A 20,322-nucleotide genomic window follows, 5' to 3' on the forward strand; every position below is an offset into this window, starting at 1 on the left:
GATGCTACGTGTGAGTGCTAAAAGGTCCAGCGTATTACCACAGTCGCCTCACAGTGTGACTTATACTTCCCACCTGTTAATGTCCTCCTGCGTCTGCTTTATGGATTCAATGGCACTTTGAAGTTCGCTGAGGTCTGCTCCTTTTTTCCTCAGCCGATTGTTATGCTTGCTTTTGTGTCCTGCGATAAAGTAGAGCAAAACAAGTTTAAAACCATAGACGCATGGGCACTTACATAATGCAGATGTATGTATTTAAGTCAGACTGCTTCTAAGCATTTGTACACATGAGTCATATGATTCATGGGTGTGTCACAAAGTCTAATTTCTCATCAGTAGCAACATCTACATATGCAAAGCTGTTGTCATCAAGACCCTTTATTACCTGTATCACAAATTCCTCATCTAACAAGAGCAACAACAGACATTTAGATGAATAAATTCACAGCTGTAGGTATAAATTTTGTCAATGAACATTGTTGACTGACTATATTGACTGTTCAGCCTGCGTATGTGCGTATTGAGATGTGAGTTTTAGTGTGTGTGGCTCACGTTCGCTGCCGGATGAGTCCTGGTGGTCGGGTTCAGGTGAGGAGCAGCCGCTCTCTGGACTCTTGGGCTTGTCACTCTTGTGTTTCCTCTTTGGCACCGTTACCTGTCGGCACATGTGTGGATAAATACACAAGCGTGTCAGAAAAGAAGGCAAATTTCAGCATCTTGGACTGACAAATCCAAAATAAACACGCAGACAAACATGCTATTTAGTGTTGATGCAAACGGCGGTTGTGCGAGGCATGCTGTTAGGCCAATTTCAACTGGTCAACAAAAAACACATACTCAGCATCCCAAATGAACAAACCTGCCTTGAGCTTGTTTATTCAAATCATTTCTTCCACAGATGTTTAACTCTGCCAGGTAAAGATCTGGGCCATAGAAAAGCATGTCAAAGTTTGCCTAACAGAAGCGTGACTGACTCCAACCGGGGGACAGCGTCAGCCCTGTTGGACAACATTTGGCAACAGTTAAGCAAAAGCCTGAAAGCACTGATGGTGACTGATTTATCCACCAGGGACAAACTTCAGATCCTGGCAGGTGGTTACTCTGAACACATGTGGATGCAAAGAGGCCAGACTGACTGGTCCACAGAAACCTTTAGCCTCTTCTTACGACTAACTAGCGAATTTAAGAGTCCAACAAACACTGCACAAAAACAGAATGGAGTTGGGTGAGGAAGGCGTGACGATCAGGATTAGACTGATGAGGGTGAAATGGTTCTTGCTTTTGGGTGTAATGTAGGAAATGACCACTTTCACGTTTTGCAAATTTTAGAAAACTAAAAAAGTTTTTTCTCCTTTTATCTCTGTTTTGGTCTCCTCCACATCCTAAAATAAATAATTAGCCACGAATTATTACGTTAAGTTAAATGAGATTCTAACTTTTTGAGTGTTATTTGGTGCTGATAGGTTGTGCACAACATAGCTATCAGGAGAAGTAGCCACCTACTGAAACAAAACAAAGAGCTAAATAACAGTAAAAGTTCCAGTCTGAGCTCCAGCAGTGATGTTTTGTTCATGTGGAAGAATTTTGCTGCTTTCTGTTGAACCTTTTAATACTATTCTGAAATTTCACAACGTGTGGAAGAGCCTGCAGCCAAACAATGTTTCCAAATACTGCTCGTGCACTCCTTCATGCTGAACAATGCTCGTCTCTTCAGAGTGAACAAAGGAAGAATGCCTTGTCATCCAGTTACTACAGCATGCAGTCTGACAAGACCTTCCGTCGCATTGAGAGCGAACAGCAAGAAAGGTAAAAATAAAGGTGGTGGCACTAAGAAAAAAAAACATCACAATAAAGTGGAGCAGAAGCGACGATGGTGGTGGCAGCACCGCGAAGACAACACAGAGAAGTCACAATGAAGGTGGTGCGCAGGGTGCTTTGAGATGCATGGATGGAAGATGGCTGAGACGGCGAGATGCATTGCTTCACAGCGGTTTTCGATTTGGACAACCTACCTGGCATTTGCAATTGTCCCTCCGCGGCCCCTGGTTACTCAGACTAATAAGACTGCCAGAACGTACCATAGGGGTGCGGTGTCGGACCTTGGTCTGGATACAGCCATCTTTCTCGAACTGGATCAGGTCATTGAGTGGATCCCAAGGCCTTGTGCTGAGGAAGAAAAGGATGATAGAGACGAAGAAACACAGTAAGGATGAAAAAGAAGAGGGACAAATATAACTTTTCTGATATAAATACCGCTCACAGTTTTTCTCTTTCTCATCTAGCATACTGTATCTTACACACAAAAACATTCTCATTATAACAGTAAATAACTGTAAACTGGACATCATCTATGCATATAGGGGATCACCACTAGATGGCAGCCTGCCACACTAAAAAATTCTGAGACTGAGGCAAAAAATAAAATGTGCCTTTAGAGGGAAATCTATTTAAAACCAGCTGACTGCAAATACGCTTGTAAAAGACTTCCGGAAGTGACGTCCAGTGCATGCAAATTCTGTCTCCAATGACGCCAGCAGAAGGTGAACACATCAGAACACAAGCTTAACTGTTTTTTGTCATTTTTACTACAGTTTCACCAGCTCTGCTTTGTCGGTATCTCCCAGCAGAGACATGCATGAAGCTCATACCTCAGCGCTTTCTTATCTCCATTAAACACACAGTTGAATTTAATGTGATTTCAAACCACACCCGCTTACGAGCAACAGAGGAGTCACTCACTCGGCATATTTGTAATGCCACTCTCCGGTGATGGGGTCCTGCTCGAACAGGGCAGGACTCCACTCCTCACATTTGGCTTTCCGCTCACGCGCCGACTTCCTCTGAGCTTCCTCCAGTATGAACTTCTCATTGGTGGCTTCGGTCTGGTCCTTGTTGTTGATGGCTCGTGTCACGTGTTGCCACAGTCTGCCGGATTGAGAAGGAAAAACAAAGCATTAATGAAAGACTAAAAGATAAGACTCTTCGTTTCAATCAGGACCACTACAGCTGAAACAAAGCTACAGTTCCATGTGCAGTAACATGGATTTGGCTATGTAGCTCTGATCCAGAAGCAGCAGCAATACTCCGGCAAAAGGGGTTGCAAAGTGGTTTGCAGAAGCATCAAACCTTTGCACAATGTAGTAAGTGCATTTCAGATAATCCATTACATTTGACAGTCAATACTCTGATAATAGTTGAATCAAAGCTCACCTTTCTGACTCAGACTCTCCCTGCTCCTCTAGTGGGACGGTGCAACGAGTCAGTCGGCTCTGCCTCAGCTCCGTCGTGGGGTTCCAGAAAGTGTCCACTATCCCAGTCTTCTTATCATTAATGAAGATCTCACTATCCTGAGGGGGAAAGTACAAAAATAGCTTTTAACATGGTAGTTTTGAAACATTACCCAACTAACAAAGGGAAGGTTTTACTAAGAAGTTAATTTTTTCTGTGGGTATAAAGTCGTGTCTAGTTTGATAAAATCTGCCAGCTTTTCTTAAACCAGAAGAAAACACAGCAACTTGTATTACTGGTTATATATTTCATTTCTGTATAAGGAATTAATATTAGCAAAATGTCAACACATCAATCCAATAATGATTTTAAAGACACAATACAAAATATATACAGATACATGTTGTATCTGTGTTTTTTATGAAACAGGCAGTGATTACAGGAACACAGACACACGTCTTACCCAGTGTCCTTCTAGTGTAGCTAACACCTCCTTTCCCAGCTTGATCTTTCCAGAGATTTGATTAACACAGTCACTGCTGCCCAGGAAAGGCTGCAGGAAAAACGGAAACAACAGGGCGGGAAATGGAGGAATGAGAAGGAAGAGGAGGCAGAGAGGAAGGGATGGGAGAGGAGAGAGGAGAAGAAATAGGAAAGGATATAAAGCAGTTTACTTGCTGCAGTTACTGTACGAGAAAAAGATCCTGTGACTTACTATTACTCATAGAGATTTTACTAATACGACCGCTTTTCATTGAAGACCAATTAAAAGAAAACAACATTGTAGAAACTGCCAATGGCAATCGCTTACATGTTTAAGGTACCAGAAGGTACACACAACCCAAGGTTCTGTTTGCCTACTTTAGGGATATAAAACTGAGGGGCAGCAATTACTAAATAAATGGATTTCTTAAACTTTTACTATCTTTACAAATTCGCTACCCTGTTTGCTTTATCATAAAAGTACCTGTCGCTAGTTGGTAAATGATGATGGAGCGAGGCGTGGTTGGAGGGGGTGGGATGTTTTTTCAGGAAGGGTGGAGGAGATATTCAGAAAAATCATGTGAGTCTGAGTTTTTTTCAAAGTCTTAAACAGTTACTACAAAATCTAGGACTTCACAAGCCTAAAGGCCTCCCCTTACACACTATTTACTACTATTAAATAAGTACTTTAGTTAAGTATTTTTTAAGTTTTTTAAACTACAGAACAAAGCCATACCTTCAGTTTGAACTCCAGCTGTGCACTGTAGCCTGTTTTCTCACAAGCAATGGTGACATGACCACCCAGCTCCAGAGTCATGGTTCCATATAGGATACCTAGCAGATTGTTTTTATAAAAGAACGCACAGGTTACAGGTAAACTCAAACATATCTAAAATAGATCAGCACCTACAAAGCAAAGTTAATTTGGCAGGTTTTTGCAAGCTAATGTGGTAAATGGACTGATTCTTATATAGCGCCTTTCTACTCTCCCGGAGTACTCAAAGCGCTCTATACAACACGCCACATTCACCCAGTCACACCCATTCTCACAAGCACTATCTCTATACTGAGCGCTTTCTAACTACACTCACACACATTCATACTCCGATGGATGCATCGGAGAGCAACTTGGAGTTAGTATCTTGCCCAAGGATACTTGGCATGCTGGAGGAGCCTGGGATCGAACCTCCAACCTTCCGATCAGCAGGTGACCTGCTCTACCTCCTGAGCTACAGCCACCCCTGTGCTTTGGATGTCCAACAGAACAGTGATGTTACAGCACTGTTCACACAGCATGAGTGACATGTGAAAGGAAAAAGATTCATTCGAACCTTTACAGTGAGCATAGGGCATGTTCATCACATAGTCCTCCCCTCGGTTGAGAAAAGTGAGGCGAGCCTCCCCGTCCAGTATAGCCGACAGCGAGTTTCCTAAAACAATGAAACAGTACTGATAGTCAAAAGTAGATAATAGACCAAAGAGCTAAAATGTCAAAGTAATATTAGAGCAGCACTAAACAGTGAGTGTGCTGTGCGTGTTTGTACCATAGAACTTGGACTTGGCGAGGATGCTTCCACTGAGGCAGAATCCGTCCTTCCTGTTACTGACATAGAAGGCCGATACTGGAGGGTGATGAGATACCTATAAAATAAATAATGTAAACTGTCAGTCATCGATTTACCCTGTCAACATTATCTGATATGTACTCCTCATATAGCCAAATTCAGTGTAACAGATGAACCTATCAGGCAGCTCTCGGTAGCAGTATTGTTGTTACCTGTTCTGCCATGTAGAAGGTCTTGCTATTGGTCTTCTGATGGAGCCACATGCAGCGGAACGTCTCTCCAATAATGGGATTGTAGGGCTTCTTCAACCCCTGTGAATTCAAAAGCACCATAAAACATGATTTTAGGGTCATGTACATACAAAACATGTGACCAACAGCTGACGCAGAAAAGCTATGCTGACCTTTGGCTTTTTGTAAAATCCAGAGATGTACCACTTTACCACCTTCTTCATCCGGTTATAGGCATTCTCTTCAATTGCAGCCCTGAGAATGAAGCAAAAGCTTGAACTGATGCTCCTCCATCACACAAACACTCTTTTTTCTCTCTTTTGAAAGTCAAAGCCAGGCCAACTTGTTTACAGTCTAATGGTAAATGGTAAATGGCCTGTATTTATATAACGCTTTACTAGTCCCTAAGGACCCCAAAGCGCTTTACATATCCAGTCATCCACCCATTCACACACACATTCGCACACTGGTGATGGCAGCTACATTGTAACCACAGCCACCCTGGGGCGCACTGACAGAGGCGAGGCTGCCGGACACTGGCGCCACCGGGCCCTCTGACCACTATCTGCAGGCTGAAGTCCGATTACCATTGATTCACATCAAATTACTCCCAATTGATAAGCCTGTTTCACAAAGGTCAAGGTAAATGGAATGTCTTACTCTGACAGGAAGTCTGCATGGAAGTAGTAATCAGAGAGTTTGTCCAGAAAGGATCTTGGCTCCAGGATAAAAGTGGGTAACACAACCTTGGACAGGTCCATGCCAGGTCGAACCTGCTTCAGCAGGGTCCAGATCAGAGACTTGTTCTCCTCTGATACGGTTTCTGTCTGAGCAGCTTCACCAGCCTGAGGACACAGTCAGAAAACAGCAGACAGGTTAAGTAATTGCACGTGTCCTGTTGTAACATATATGACAGATTGACACTTGTCACTTTTTTTTTTACTTTTGTTAACGCTACTTTCAAATTTTATGCATGTCCACAAGCTTCAAAGTTCACATGGCTTTTTGTGCAAATGGTGCTTTCATTAGCTCGAGTGTAAACATTTTGCTTCAGTCAGTGTTTAATTATTGAGTTGTCTCGTTTAGATTTCATCAGGACGGAAATCTGTGTTTTCACTCTCACACTTATCCTCACATCCCTCGCAGACACCCACGCACACTGCGATCAAAGCTCGTCCATGTTACAGGCTGAATAGCCCTGCAGAGGAACATGCTAATTTCTCCTCATTATGTGAGAAACTTTATTAAAAACAAGCCTTCAGATGAAGTTTTAAAGATGAAAATTGCTGCTACAAATCCTAGGAGATTGTATCCTAGTGGTACAATCACATCTCATCTGCAATGCTTTTTCTTGTTGACGTTCAAAGGAGAGCAAAATTGCAGCCTCCCACCCCCACCCCCTGTTCCATACCTCTCCTAACTCTTCCTGGGACTGTTCCAGGTATGGGGTTTCACGCAGATGCTCATTTGGGTCCAGGTCAATGTACGAGTCGTCCTGACGCTCTGATGTGTCGCTGTCACTCTCCTCACTTTTCTCCAGCCCCTCTGGATCTGACTCCTCGTGGTCCTGCTCTCCTTCCCGATCTGACTTGTCTGAGTACAGGTCCGGGTCTTTCAAATGGTCGCTGTCATTGAACCTGTAAGAAGCAGGGGAATATCATAGAAAGAATTTTTAAATCCATAAAATCAGTAATAGCTGAGCTCTACAATCTAATGTAAATGACATTTCCTACTCACTGGAAACCGTGTATGTTGTGGGCTCTGAGGAGGCTGTAGAAATTAATGGAGTGTTCCCCACCAGTGCCTACAGTGCTCATGTCATCCTTCCCCTCACGGATCATGGTCCTCTTCAGCAGGCTGGAGCACTTCAGGGCCAGCTCCAAGGCATCCATCCAGCATCGGCCTGGAAACAGGAATTAAGCTGATAAACAAGACGCAGAAACCATTTTGTGAATTATTGTTTTCATGAAATCTATTCATGGTGAATCACAACAGCCCCTCACCACACATCAGAATCAACTCTGGGTGAGTTAAAAAGCTTTTTCACTTTGGAAGTCTTCCTAAAACAGGAGTTATTTCAGCACCATGGAGAGGGACCGAGTGGATGATGGAGAGGCTGGAATGGATGTTTCAGCACCACGGACAGAGACACAGAGGACACGCTTGCTGTGTCTCCGAACAGCCTTCGATTTATCACAAAGTCTCCTTTTGTTTCATTTTCTCACATTTACACAGACATAAACTGAGATTCACATATACACACATCCGCCCTCATAACAAACAGCCATTCCAGCCTTTCCACATCCCACCTTATTCAACGTTAAAGTCTCCTATGTTGGCATTAAAGCAAACAGAGCATTTAACCATATTTCTTATTGCTTCTTTATCACTACCTGGAAACTACATTACAAATTATTCTAACAGCCTGATTCAGATAATAAAGGTTAATGTACCTTTGATTAGATTGTGGCCAGAAACGCTAACGTTGTTAGGCCACGATTGCCCGGTTCCTGTTTAAAGTGGGCCCATTATGCTTTTCCTTTCTGTCACATGTACACACATTTAAATGTTGTTTTATGTTAAACTTTTTAAATAACAAAGTGAGTGTATGTACAAGAAATCACTGTAAGCTGAAAAGAGTAAAAGGAATAAAATTCTGTCTACCAGCACATAAGCCTTTCCCACCTTTTAAGAACAAAACAATGACGAAAGATCACAGGACTCGAAGGCAAACAGCTACAGATGCTTGTTTCAGACAGAGGCACCTTGACCCAATATAAGATAAATAATGATTCATTTGCACTGTGAGTCATACACATCTACTGTAGTTAAGACAAAAAGAAATATGAGGCTGGAAATGAGCAGAACAGGTCTCCTTTATCAGCGTGCCGGAGACAAAACATAGCAGATGGTTTATAAAACAAAGATGATCAGTGCCTCTTCCAATGAAGGCCACTCACTGTCAGATCATCTGCTATTCATCTGATACTAATACAGCTTTGTTAATGCCAATATTATGCAAATTGATAGTTTATCTCAATCAGTCAGTGTAAGCGGCTGCTGACAAAAGTCAGAGAAATGGCTTTAAATGACAGCCTGTCTCCTACCATCAGACTCAGAGGCAGCACGGAAAATGAGGTGGCTGCTGGGTAACGGCTGCGTGATGGAGCCGACTGCTTCTCCTTTAGGACCCTGATAACAATAAGACACAAAGAAAGGACGGGAATGCACGTTAAAAACATTCACCTAGTTACTCAGTTTCTTGATCTGTGTTTTACTTCTTCTTTTAAAAAGTCTTTCATTGTGATTTCTTTATTTTATCTCAAGTTTTTTATATTTTCTCTTTTCGTTTTACATCATTTCATGCGCAAACAGAAACAATCCAGCATTACAGATATGTAATTATGCAAATGAGAGAGCATAGAGGGCACAGAAACAGAGCCGGTGAAGTGCTTATTTCAATAGTGGAGAGCAGGAACGCTGTAATGCAAAACAAACTGGTAATTTTGATTCAAGGTTTTGTTTTTTTATAATACAAACAAACGAAAAATGAGGCTTGAAATGCAAGGTCAGCGATGAATACTAAATTACTGGAGTGGACCGAAAGCAGGGCGAGCTGAAAACGGGGACAATGGAAAATGAGAACTGCCAAAACTGAAATAGGCTGGCTGGAGGTATAATTTTCTCTGTGTGTGTCCTAAATGAAACAAAGACATGGCTTTCATTATACAGTTAACATCCACATCTGCTTCGCTATTGTAACTGCAGGGGACAAATGAGTGTTTTTAACTGAAGGGCCCTTTCAGTCCTAATTAGGTGTAAGAGTTTATTCTGCTTTGCTCATCGATGGACAGCAAGCAAAACTCTGTCTGCATAATGAACCAGTCTGGCTTTGCATTCATGATTACACTGTTATAAACAATGCGAAACAATTTCTAAGAAAATTAAGCCAAAACCAGCAGACACTGGTTTAAAAACAAAAGTGTGCTGTAGTGGCACTGCTGTGGTACCACTTTCTAAGGTAAAATGATCATACGCCTGCTGTTTGACATGATAGAAAGTAGCTTATGAACTCGCTAGATGCCTGAAAATACCAGCAATTGATGACTAGCAAACAAACACATGCAGGCTTCTATGTAAAAATATATATTGAGAAAAATCATGTCATAATCAAATGCTATATGTCAACTGTTTTCATGGTGATTTTTTCATTGAGTACACGAATCCCTGTAGACCTCCATATGAAGTAGAATGCAGTCTAAGAGATGATTCCAAACGGAGCCATTTTTGAGCAAATAACTGTTTTGTAGCGTTTTTGTTAACTGTGCACTTGCTGCATACTTTAAACTAATTGTTACAATGTGTTTAACAGTGAACATGCGCTGTCAGTCTTGCCTGCTGCACAATAACATTCAATATTTAGTGTTTACTATTATTTACACTTAGCTAGATTATTGTGATGGTGTTGCGTTTATTATGTTGCTCTCTTAGTTATTTGTTAGTTTTCTAAAAAGGTGTCTGAAAATCATAATTTAATTAAAAAGATGCTACATTAGGATCATTTACATAACTGACTTAATGCTTTTTAAAGGTCCACTCTGACCTTGACAGCCCAGATGGACTGCTCCAGGGGGTGAAAGAGTTTGAAGCAGAAGCCGTCTTTCTTGGAGGGCCTCTCGATGAGCTCGCAGGCATTGAGCAGCACCGTTCCCACCCACTGCCCGTTTTTGTGAGTTTTGTAGATGAGCAGGACGCCCGGCTTCAGCACACACCACAGCTTGGTCCAGCTTTTCAGAGTGCCACGGATCTGCAGACAGTTGCAGGAAAAAGTCAGGTACTCAAAAACGCTACCAAAACCTGAAGGGATTCTTTTATTCTTTGTCTTACTGTTACAGCTGGGAACACTATTTTTCCTAATGCAAAAGTAATGTTATATTTTATGCCGGCCTAAGGGCAAGTTGTCAATGCAAATATATAGAGCACAAGGCAGACACTGAATGTGGGATGCGCCACCTTTAGCCAGTCGGCCATGACGATGACAGAAGGATCAGTGATGGTGCTGAGCAGCTCCTTGGTTGCCCTCTTCTTTTCTTCCCTGTAGTTCTTCTTCTGCACCTACAGGGAACGCAGAGGGCGGGACAATGCAAAGACATCATTATGTGGACATGGCTTCCCACTGAATTCCATTTGGCAACAAAAACTATGAGTGAAATCACACTCCTCTGTGTCCCTGTCACATTAACACCAGGGTGCTGTTCGACTGTCGAGTACACTCTTTTACATTTAATGGCTCCCTTTAAGCCTGCACATGTGCATGACACCAGTGCACCACAGGTTTAAAAATCTGTGTTTTCTATACATCATCAGGTAGAGTGTGGCCCAACATACACAACTTCCCGAAAGAAAACATTTGTACCGACTGGATTTTGATTAAAACAAACAAACCCCCCAAAAATGAAATTGATTAGAAATATTCGTCGGAAAGAAATCAATTATTAGGATCTAAAGCATCATCTTAAAAGACTGATTCTAATTAGACTGTATTTTTCCAATTAAATTAGTGCTGCAGTACACTACTGAGTAAAGAAAAGACCAAGCACACATACTTTGCAATATGTTCTCACAAAATTCAGTTCCAAGCAATAATTCCTAAAGCACTTTTGCAAAAGCAATGTTTTTATGATTAAAGAAGCAATCCGTCTGACTAATGTCTACAGCTCAGCTTACAGGGAAGTAATCCGTTTCCAGAAATGAAAGCTACTACAGGTCTTTAAAGGTAGAGTTTGAGTTGCATCCACTCCATTTTCCAGTGTTGTGCTATAATCCTGTGGATAACTGATATTCTGTGTGCCAGAACAGTCAGCTGATCTCAACCGTATTGGCCTGTTGTGAGTACAGCTGTAACCTCCTAGGACCTGGCGTCCACATATGTGGACATCACATTTTTGGGTTATTTAGACCAAAATACTCAATTTTGCTCTACAAGGGCCTGATATCCACTCACGAGGACATTATGCTGCTACTGTTCTATTGAAATTTCAAACGAATATGTGGCTCTCATTATTGTTAGAAACAAAAATTAGGTAAAAAAAATAACTAAATAAAAAATCTGGTAAATCTTTATTTTTACATTCATCAGGTCCCAATCAGCCCAAATATCAAAGAGAAATTAAAAATGCATGCCGTGGAAGAGTTCGGGTCTTAGGAGGTTAAAGTGTGGAAAAAGCGCACATCAAATTAATGCAAGCTGTGGGAGCTGAAACGCATTTATATTCGGAGGTCTGCAAGACTGTGCCTGCGGCAGGTGGACTAAAGTAAAGTTTGAAGGACAAAATCATCACCTCTGAGTTTTTTTCAACATGTTTGACTACACTGTGTCCTACTCACTCTAACATTTGTTACATGAAGAAAAGTATGAGCTTTTAACGAAAAACATGACCTCTAATGGCACGCAGTTTGAATACAAACACTTTAAATCGTCATGTTGACAAGCATCAGTGATTGAGCTATACGTAACACTCTCCATGAAAGAGCCTCATTAAGACTCGTTATGCCTGCCCTTAGAATTAAGCGTCTGGATACGCAAGACTTAAGCCGCTTTGAGCTCACTTACCTTGAGGGACTCCTTTTTGGTGAGCTTCCCCCCAGACGCCGACACATCCTTGTCTGAACCATTGTACAGCTTTGTTTCAGACTGAGAACACAGGAGAGAAAAGGCAGATCTTGGAGATGTCACATCAAGATCTTTATTGTTCATTTTTATACTCAAATGAGAAAAATCTGTTCTTAAGCCACATGTTTGTTCATTCTAACGGTTAACACACCCTTGAAAGGTTGGAGACTTCCAGTGGGGTCACCTTAAAGACCCTTAGTAATACTAATGCTGGTAATCTGGGAATTTCTGTTCCAGGCAACTAAAAGAAAAATCGGTAAAATGCCTAATGTAGTCTGTAAAGTGCAAACGTAAATGTCAGCAAAGTTTTGCCTCTTAATGAAATTGGTTACCTGAAATCACACAACCAACACAGTCTACTAAAACACGGGGACATTATTTGAGGTTAGCAGATCTTTTTCCGACCAAGCTCATGCGTTTCCATGGTAGAACCCAACTTAGCTCTGCTACTAGGACAAAGCTTAAAATTGCTGGTGTGTCTCTGCCAGATCCCGTCACATGCCAGCCGGAGCGACCTATAGTGGCCACATAGGTGTGTGTGTGTGAGCTATTTAAAGCTGTAAACACACACACAAGCAGTGTAGGTGACAGGATGGAGGTTACGTGATAGTAAGCAACAAAGCTAAAACCCTCCTTCCAAATCTTTTGTACTTTTCACAAACGTTCAGATTTATTTTGCTGAGAGTACGACTCCTGTGAGGACTGCTGTAAACCACAGCTTGGGCTTGATTCTGCATCTGAACTAGTCATCTAAGATGTCATCTGGATGTTTTTAATACACACACACATTATTTTAACTCTTGTTTTCCTCCTGGCAAGCCTCTGTGAGAGATTCTTTTAATCTCTAAATTAACCATCATGCATGGATCATCATCTCTTCATACTTCATGAAAACAATTTCATAGTGTCTGTGCAGTGACTCAGAGGAAGTCTCGAGACACCCACGTTTGCACTGACATATTTGATGAGGACCTCGACAGATAAACTAGACGAGCCTCCACGCTGAGCTCGCTTGAAAGACGGGTCGAGTCCGAATTTTAGTTGATAAATGTTTGATGTTTAGCAGCGTATGCGATGTATGATTCATCTCAATGTAGGCTCTCTCACGCCTTAGGCTAGACTCGGAAAAGGAAAGGAGATGTGCAGTAATTCCCTTATTCTCTGGTCTCATTACACACTGAAGCAACCCATCATTCCTTCTTAGCCTTTACGGTGCATCAGCTCAGTGGAGTGAGTTTTCTTACCTTGCTCTTAGATATGGAATGAGAGTCCTCTTTCAAAGGCAGTGGCAAGAGGTCCTCCTTCCCTCTCTCAAAACCTGTAACCATAAAGAAAGTCCTAAGTTCATCTGGTTCCAGCAGCACCTCCTTATTCTCTATTCCTGTTATTTTAAAACACTATCCAGGTGCACGAACCGTGGGCAGGTATGCTTGATTGCTGTCATATGAATGAATACTGAAGACTTCTCCAAATCTTATAAGGGGCTTCTGATTCCCAAAAAAGAACCAATCTAATAGTAAATACTACCAATGCCTATCAAATCACTTTCATACACATGATATCAAAATGACAAAGTCAGAATTATAGCCATGATGATGTTGTGATACAGAAATTCTGTCACAGACTTGCAGTCAGTCATCAACAATACGTCCAGTTCCAGTTGGCTTCACTCTGTATGGCATTTTCCAAATCTGTCATGTATGTTGTGCTGGTTCTTTCGGAGCATTGTTGGTGCAGCTATCTAACAAATAATATCACTTTCTTAGTGGTTAATATTCTAACAGTGTGTTCAATAAGTCTGTGCTTCAGTTCTGCTGAGTGCAGTTTTAGTGTTTTATGTGTATAATATTAGAGTTTGACAGTACTGACCGCGATTTGCCTAAAATTCCAAAATTTTGGAAATCTGTTTATGTGTAGTTATCCATCGGCTGGTGGATTATGGCATTCAAAAGATGTCACGACAACAGGACAAGCTGCACTCTGGTGGACAAACTATGCAACGTCAACATTGATAACATGGAAGGCTGATTCTCCCATCCTCTTCATTTACCAGCAAATAATAAGTCTATAATATCAGCCCGCTGATAAATGTGTTGGACTCTACTTAGTACAAATTAACAGTTGTTTGTGTCTCACACTGCATGTCTACAGTTTACGGATGATTATAACCTGGCACTCAGCCCTCTCATCCCAGTATGGTCACTACTGGCTCCAAAGAAACAACATGACAGCAGACAAAACGCTAACAGTGAAAATAAGCTAAACAAGCTGTCGTAAAACACTGTGAGTAACACAAATCTCTAAATACACTGATAGAAATAAGTTTGGTTCAACTAATCGCTGGACGAATCAATTTAGAGCCTGTATGTTCAGACAAAGTACTGATATCGAGTGTGTTAATGACGTATCACAATAAGAGGCATTAATCTTTATCCTCTATCCAGAATGTGCTTCTTATTCAAAAACAGACGTTTAAAGTATTTGTTACACTGCTTGTTTTAGAAATCCTAACTAACCAACAAACTTGTCTTAGCTAATAATTATGAGTTGCAGCTCTTTTTGCTCTCTTTTCCAGTTTTGTGACATGGTGACGATTTCAAGTCCAAATGTCTGCCTTCCTAACTGGAATCCCATTACATAATGTCACAGGAGCACACTGTCCTTTGAAGCCACTGGAGGAAAGCCAGAGAAGCTGGATGGCAACAAGCTAGCACCGGTGACAAGAGCTTAATCTGAACTGAGCTCAAATCTGCAATAAATTAGTTGCTGAAAGGAGCTAAAAGGAGGTTCCCCGTTTCAGTCTCAGACAGTGTAGCTTTGAAAAGTGGACACAGAAAAAGTAGTAAGTTGTTGAAAGGAATGTGAGTTCACTACAGAGCTAGTGTGTCTTAAACCTACGCAGAAGGAAATTTTCTGTTTTTTATTTCAGCTCTGCTTTAGCATTTCTAACCCTAATTACTGAGCCAGCTTCTAAACAATAAGCCAAACCTCATCAACAGATTCCCCACTAAGATCACTGCAGTGTGTGGCACACGAGGTCTCAAGGTGACAGTGAGCCTGTAAATATTTTATGCTTTCCTATCTTCAGGTCATCAGTATTCAGCTGTGAGAAGGAACAACTGCAGAGCTTCATTTCTAAGTGAGACATTCATCATGTGAACAGAAGTCAGATTCTATTTGAGCATCCATTCCCTTTAATAAAAAAAAAAGTGGGCGCGTGTCTTGCTGCAGTGAAACAGGACTGTATTCTTACTGCATGCCTCATAAGGTTTTTGTCAAACCTACTTTTTATCAGCCAGCTTTATTTGCTCTGTGTCTTCCATTTCCAGTAAAGCTTTTTAGCAGCTGCTTCCATGCTGCTGGTGCTTTTACGTGGACATAGAATACTCATGACAGCAGCAGCAGGCAAACTCCAAACCAGCATGTACCTTGAGATGGAACGTGCAGGAGTGCCTTTGTGTCTTGGGGGTGGGGAAGGGGGGTCTACTTAGAAATGTATGGCTTGGAAGGCTTTTTCTCAAACAATACATTCAGGGTACGGAAAAGGGTACATCCACAGGTCAACAAGCATGCTGCTTGTGTAAGATTAATTCAGAATCAGCAATCACAAGCAAAATTTCCCTGCATAAATCATATCCATTCAACTTGATCTCCAGTTTTCTCCTGCATTAGACATCCAGACTGAGAACCTGCAAACCTGACAGGTTGTACTTGCCTTCTCTCTCAGCCTGCGGACATGAACTGAAAACTAAACTACAAACATAAATCTTTTAGCTTATTTGTTTCGATCGGTGCAGTACCAGCAGAAGATGCGGCTGAGAGGAAAGTGGAAGATGATGAAAGAATGATAAAAGGGATTCAAACAGTGAAGTTTGAATGAGGATGTTAGTCACTCAATTTGCAATCACTGATGAACAGAATCACCGTGGGCCACTGGGATGAAGTGCCTAATTTCAATTTAAGACACCTTAATGTGCCACTTCTCCACTCACACAACTGCGTCACCATGGAGCAGCAGCAAACAGAAAGCAGAGAGGATGATTTCATTGTATTACGGCAGCTTATTTAACGATTGTGACTAAAGACAAATTAAATATTAGAGGGAAATGTGTGACGTTTACTCCATTTTTACCTGAAAATCAGACTTTCATTTTTGAAACTTGACACTTTGAGTTAAAAAAGCAAAGATCAGCCGGAAAACAGTTGACATGCTTGTTACCATGTCACAAATGTGACAGTGACACTGCTGACAGTCACTGTCTAATGACTAAGGTTAGAGTTCCTCTTCCAGGCAGAGACCTGAGAGACTGCCCATCTGCTAATGAGCTCATGTAAAATCAACACCTTCCAGTGTTTGTGTGTTTCTTCATTAATGTCATATCATGAAGGCACGGAGCGTTGTCTGTGACATGTCCTCTGCTTTTAATCTAGACAATCTCAGAAATAGAAATTCACCCTTGGGGGAAAGGTTTTAGCCTTTTTAAAATAAACTCAGATCAGCTTTATTTTAATATAAGACACTGCAAGAAGAAAAACCTCATGATAGTCAAAACTTTTTCAAGCAGATTGCTTCAAAAGAGCTCATACACAAAACGACTACAAATGAGAATCATGTAGAATTGATTACAGAAGTGAGATGCAAAGACAATAACATGGGAATCCCTGTTATGTATGTGGCTGGAAATCAGTGACTGTGTGTTTGTGTGTCTGGCTGAGAGTGTTGGAGACTAACACACCACTGCAGACTGAAAGGAGCTCCAAAGATCTCAGTGTGCATCAAACATCATAGACTGAAGAGATAAAGAGACAGAGCGAGTGAGAGAAAAGGGAATTAAACAGCAAAGAGACAGAAAGAGCTGTATCCTGCTAAATCCAAAGCCTTTACACTTTTCTAAAATTCCTCACTGAATGAAATGAGACTGCATCATTAGAAGCACAGTGTACGTCAGACAGCAGACGCATTAGTAAAGGGTGAGCACGACAAAAACACAGTACTTTAACCTCCCTGGTTTTGTAGTTTGCTGCTTAAATGAGGCGTTACATCAGCATTCTTTGATATCCTCCAACCTATAAAAAGTCACTAGGAATTTGACATAAGCAAACCACTCATTTTCAACTTACATCCATAGAGATACAGGTCTGGCCCTGAAAGGTCCCTTCACTTCTAAGAATCATCTGCAGTGTTGGTATTCAGCACCTCAACTTGGAGCTACACCTCTGTTTAATGCAACCCTGAAGCTGCTTCTCCCACCAGAAGATGTTTTTATTGCAAGCACTTGGATTCCTACAACGTCACATTCATTAAATCAAGTTCATTTAAAGCTCATAAAACCAGATTGATCCAGGGAGTTAATCAATGCAGTCTCTAGGTTTCTTCAAAATCGGCTTACGCGCAGCTTTCTATGATGCTGCTCTATTATTCTGGTAGGAAATATGAACGCTGCCATGGCAACAGGTGAGCTAAGAACAACAAATCAAGAGGGGGGGGAGCCTGTGAGCAGAGTGACTTTTCAATTTCAGGGAAGCAAACTGCCTGAGTGTTTGCTACTGTGGGAAACCTGCCATAGCAACAGCATCTCTATGGTACTGGTGACACATCATAAAAAATTGAAAGACGTCTGGTTCACTGAAAGGGAAAGAAACACCAGCTGGAAAAAGTCATGGATACTGTTTTAGTGTAATTTAGTATGCGTGGACAAATCTGTAGAGTAGCTCAAAGCAGTGCATGAATTCACGTAACTGGCAAGGTGCTTTCAGCTGCTCCCTTATTTCCCAAGGGGTCACCACAGCAGATGGATGCACAACTTTGATTTGGCACAGATTTTACTTCCTGACGCAACACTCCCATTTGTCCGAGCTTGGGACTGGGACTAGGAGCACACTAAGGTTGTGACCTCTTGATTTCTTTCCTGATCTTAGACATGTAAGGCAAATGTGTTAACCACTACAAATTTAATTTCAAATGCTCTCTGTTCCTCCACAAAGACGTTTTTGCTGCATGTAGCTGCAATTGCTTTGCGAGGAGAGGTGAGGATGATATGCAGAACCAGCTAGCGTGGATTTGAATCACTCGATGCGTGCATTCATTCAGGTTGTGTTTGATGTTGACAGAAACTGTTTTATTCCCACAGTTACTGGACCACAGATGACATTGTTCAAATGTTTTCTTAGGCCAGGTCATCTTTCCCGTGACAACTGAACTAATCCCTTCATGTTTCGAAAGGAACTCCCGTTTAAACTAAAACAAATCGGCATAACTATGCATAGACACTGTAATGTGCCACTTCCTCTTGATAATCTAAAAAGAGTATCCTATCCACCATACAATGTGCTAGGTCATGCTGACCTGAAGATGAGCAGGGACTATCTAATTATGGACCGCAGGCATCCAGCTTTTTCCACTCTCTTATTAGTTTTGCCAAAGCCAAGTTTCAACCTCTAAATCAATTTCCGCTGCACTCAATCTCTGACTACCGAGGAACTAAGGGCGTGCTCTCTCACTTAGTGATGGGCTGATGAACAATACAACGTTTCAATACAAGGTTAGAGCATTAGGTGCAGCTGAGCCCAGGTTTCTTTTAAATCTCCAGGCCTGGTTGGTGGCCTTCAAACCTGCTTATTATGCAGCCTTAGCTTACCACTGCAAAAGCAGGCACATAAACCTCTGATCCACAGTGCTGTACTTTTATCCTGATGTGAGGAGACAACAGCATATTATCTTTTAAAAAAGGTTGGTATTTCAAACAGGATGTGTATGGATGACAGAGAGGGCATCAGGCTGGTTGTATTACCACAGCTGCTGTTTTTTGTCTTGGTCTATTTATATTTCACCTGAGCTTATGTACACTGGCAGATGCTGGTACTGTTCCCCAGACCGCAGGTAATGACATTTTGGCTTGTCAGCTGATAAAGTGGGAGGAAGGTTTAGGCAGATCCAAATGTGGAACTCAGGATGGTGTCACGACTTCTAGTTTTATTTTTACTTTTTTATTTTATTTATTTTTGGGTTTTTTTTCGAGGCTTCCAAAAGAACCAGTGGATATCTGACCCAAGATTTCCTGTTCCACCCACTAGCCATCGTTTACAAATAGAGATACATTAAGGAAGATAAGAAAAGTTGAAGGTTTTTTCTTAGTCACTATTCAGAGAGTTTACCTTCAGTTTCAATGAATCTATCGCCCCTTTTTAAGGTCGTGTTCTTTTCTGCTTCTAGGAAACTTCCAGAGTGTTTTTATGCTTGCCATGCATGCTGGGTTCCTCCCAGTCTGCCTCTTTCATTTTGTTTCAATTAGTGGAAGAGGACACAAAATTACAAGTATTCTCCGGATCTTCGTCCTCGCCTCAGGCACTGTGGACACCTCCACTTATAACTGCTGCTTGGTGACTCTGCCTTCATCAGCACTGATTGCCTTCAGAGTTTTGGGACAGCAGCTAACTATTTGTTTTAGCACCTGTTGTGTCTCACAAACACAAGTGTAAAGACAAAGCAGAGAAGAAAAATCTTCTATTTGACAGATTGAAACAAAGAAAGAATATTCATTAGTAATTTCGCCCTTATCGGTTTTGTTAAACAAAGTGTTTGTCATTGAAGTGGTACGGCTGCTCCTAGTAATGAAAATACAGAGCCCCAACCTCAAAAGGAAGTGAAAAGACTAAAAACACCAAGTCAGCTGGCAAGCATGTATTTCAGTGTACAAGGAATAACACACAACAAGGAAAAGTGTCTCAGAGGGTCATGTCAACTGGCAACTGGAGGAATGTGGGTGTAAAAAACAAAACAAAAAAAACATGTAGATATATTAAGAGATTGTCAAAAACACAGAAAATGAATGAGTCTACCCGTCTGCACCACATGTCTCCTGCAGCAGAATGTCTAAAATAAAGATGAATGGAGCTAAGGCTGGGAGCTGACTGTGAGAAACAGAGTATGACTCAGACGATGTCTCGTAGCTCCAAATATACATGTAGCTGCAGAAGCTGCTGTTTTAAAGGGGAAAGAAGCAGACACAGAGCGACCGAGGAGAGCAAGACCACCACTGTGACCATGGTACTGACATGGCTCAAAGTGCTGAACTGGGAGAGCTGCACACTAAGAAAACAGTAGAGGACTGAGGTCGTTGTGAAAGTCTGAATCACAGTATGATGC

General features: G+C 41.5%; 1 protein-coding gene across 10 annotated transcripts in view; it reads right to left on the bottom strand.

Annotated features, from left to right (window-relative positions):
• Window positions 1–20,322, bottom strand: part of osbpl8 (oxysterol binding protein-like 8) — a gene marked incomplete at its 5' end in the record, with an annotated part of 99,903 nt that overhangs the window by 3,941 nt on the left and 75,640 nt on the right. For 9 of the 10 annotated variants that reach the window (XM_082510884.1, XM_082510881.1, XM_082510882.1 and 6 more), the window contains 19 exons: window positions 74–179; window positions 550–652; window positions 2,010–2,163; window positions 2,737–2,922; window positions 3,208–3,344; window positions 3,689–3,778; window positions 4,445–4,542; window positions 5,040–5,138; window positions 5,253–5,349; window positions 5,486–5,584; window positions 5,677–5,758; window positions 6,164–6,348; window positions 6,915–7,140; window positions 7,241–7,406; window positions 8,611–8,695; window positions 10,107–10,310; window positions 10,517–10,618; window positions 12,117–12,197; window positions 13,421–13,494. In XM_082510884.1, the coding sequence (XP_082367010.1) occupies window positions 74–179; window positions 550–652; window positions 2,010–2,163; window positions 2,737–2,922; window positions 3,208–3,344; window positions 3,689–3,778; window positions 4,445–4,542; window positions 5,040–5,138; window positions 5,253–5,349; window positions 5,486–5,584; window positions 5,677–5,758; window positions 6,164–6,348; window positions 6,915–7,140; window positions 7,241–7,406; window positions 8,611–8,695; window positions 10,107–10,310; window positions 10,517–10,618; window positions 12,117–12,197; window positions 13,421–13,494 (2,374 nt within the window). The remainder of the gene's footprint in view (window positions 1–73; window positions 180–549; window positions 653–2,009; window positions 2,164–2,736; window positions 2,923–3,207; window positions 3,345–3,688; window positions 3,779–4,444; window positions 4,543–5,039; window positions 5,139–5,252; window positions 5,350–5,485; window positions 5,585–5,676; window positions 5,759–6,163; window positions 6,349–6,914; window positions 7,141–7,240; window positions 7,407–8,610; window positions 8,696–10,106; window positions 10,311–10,516; window positions 10,619–12,116; window positions 12,198–13,420; window positions 13,495–20,322) is intronic. The other variant, XM_082510880.1, reaches the window with a different exon arrangement.

This window comes from Aulonocara stuartgranti, assembly GCF_965226115.1.
Source record: "Aulonocara stuartgranti genome assembly, chromosome: 17".
Taxonomy (NCBI): Eukaryota; Metazoa; Chordata; class Actinopteri; order Cichliformes; family Cichlidae; genus Aulonocara; species Aulonocara stuartgranti.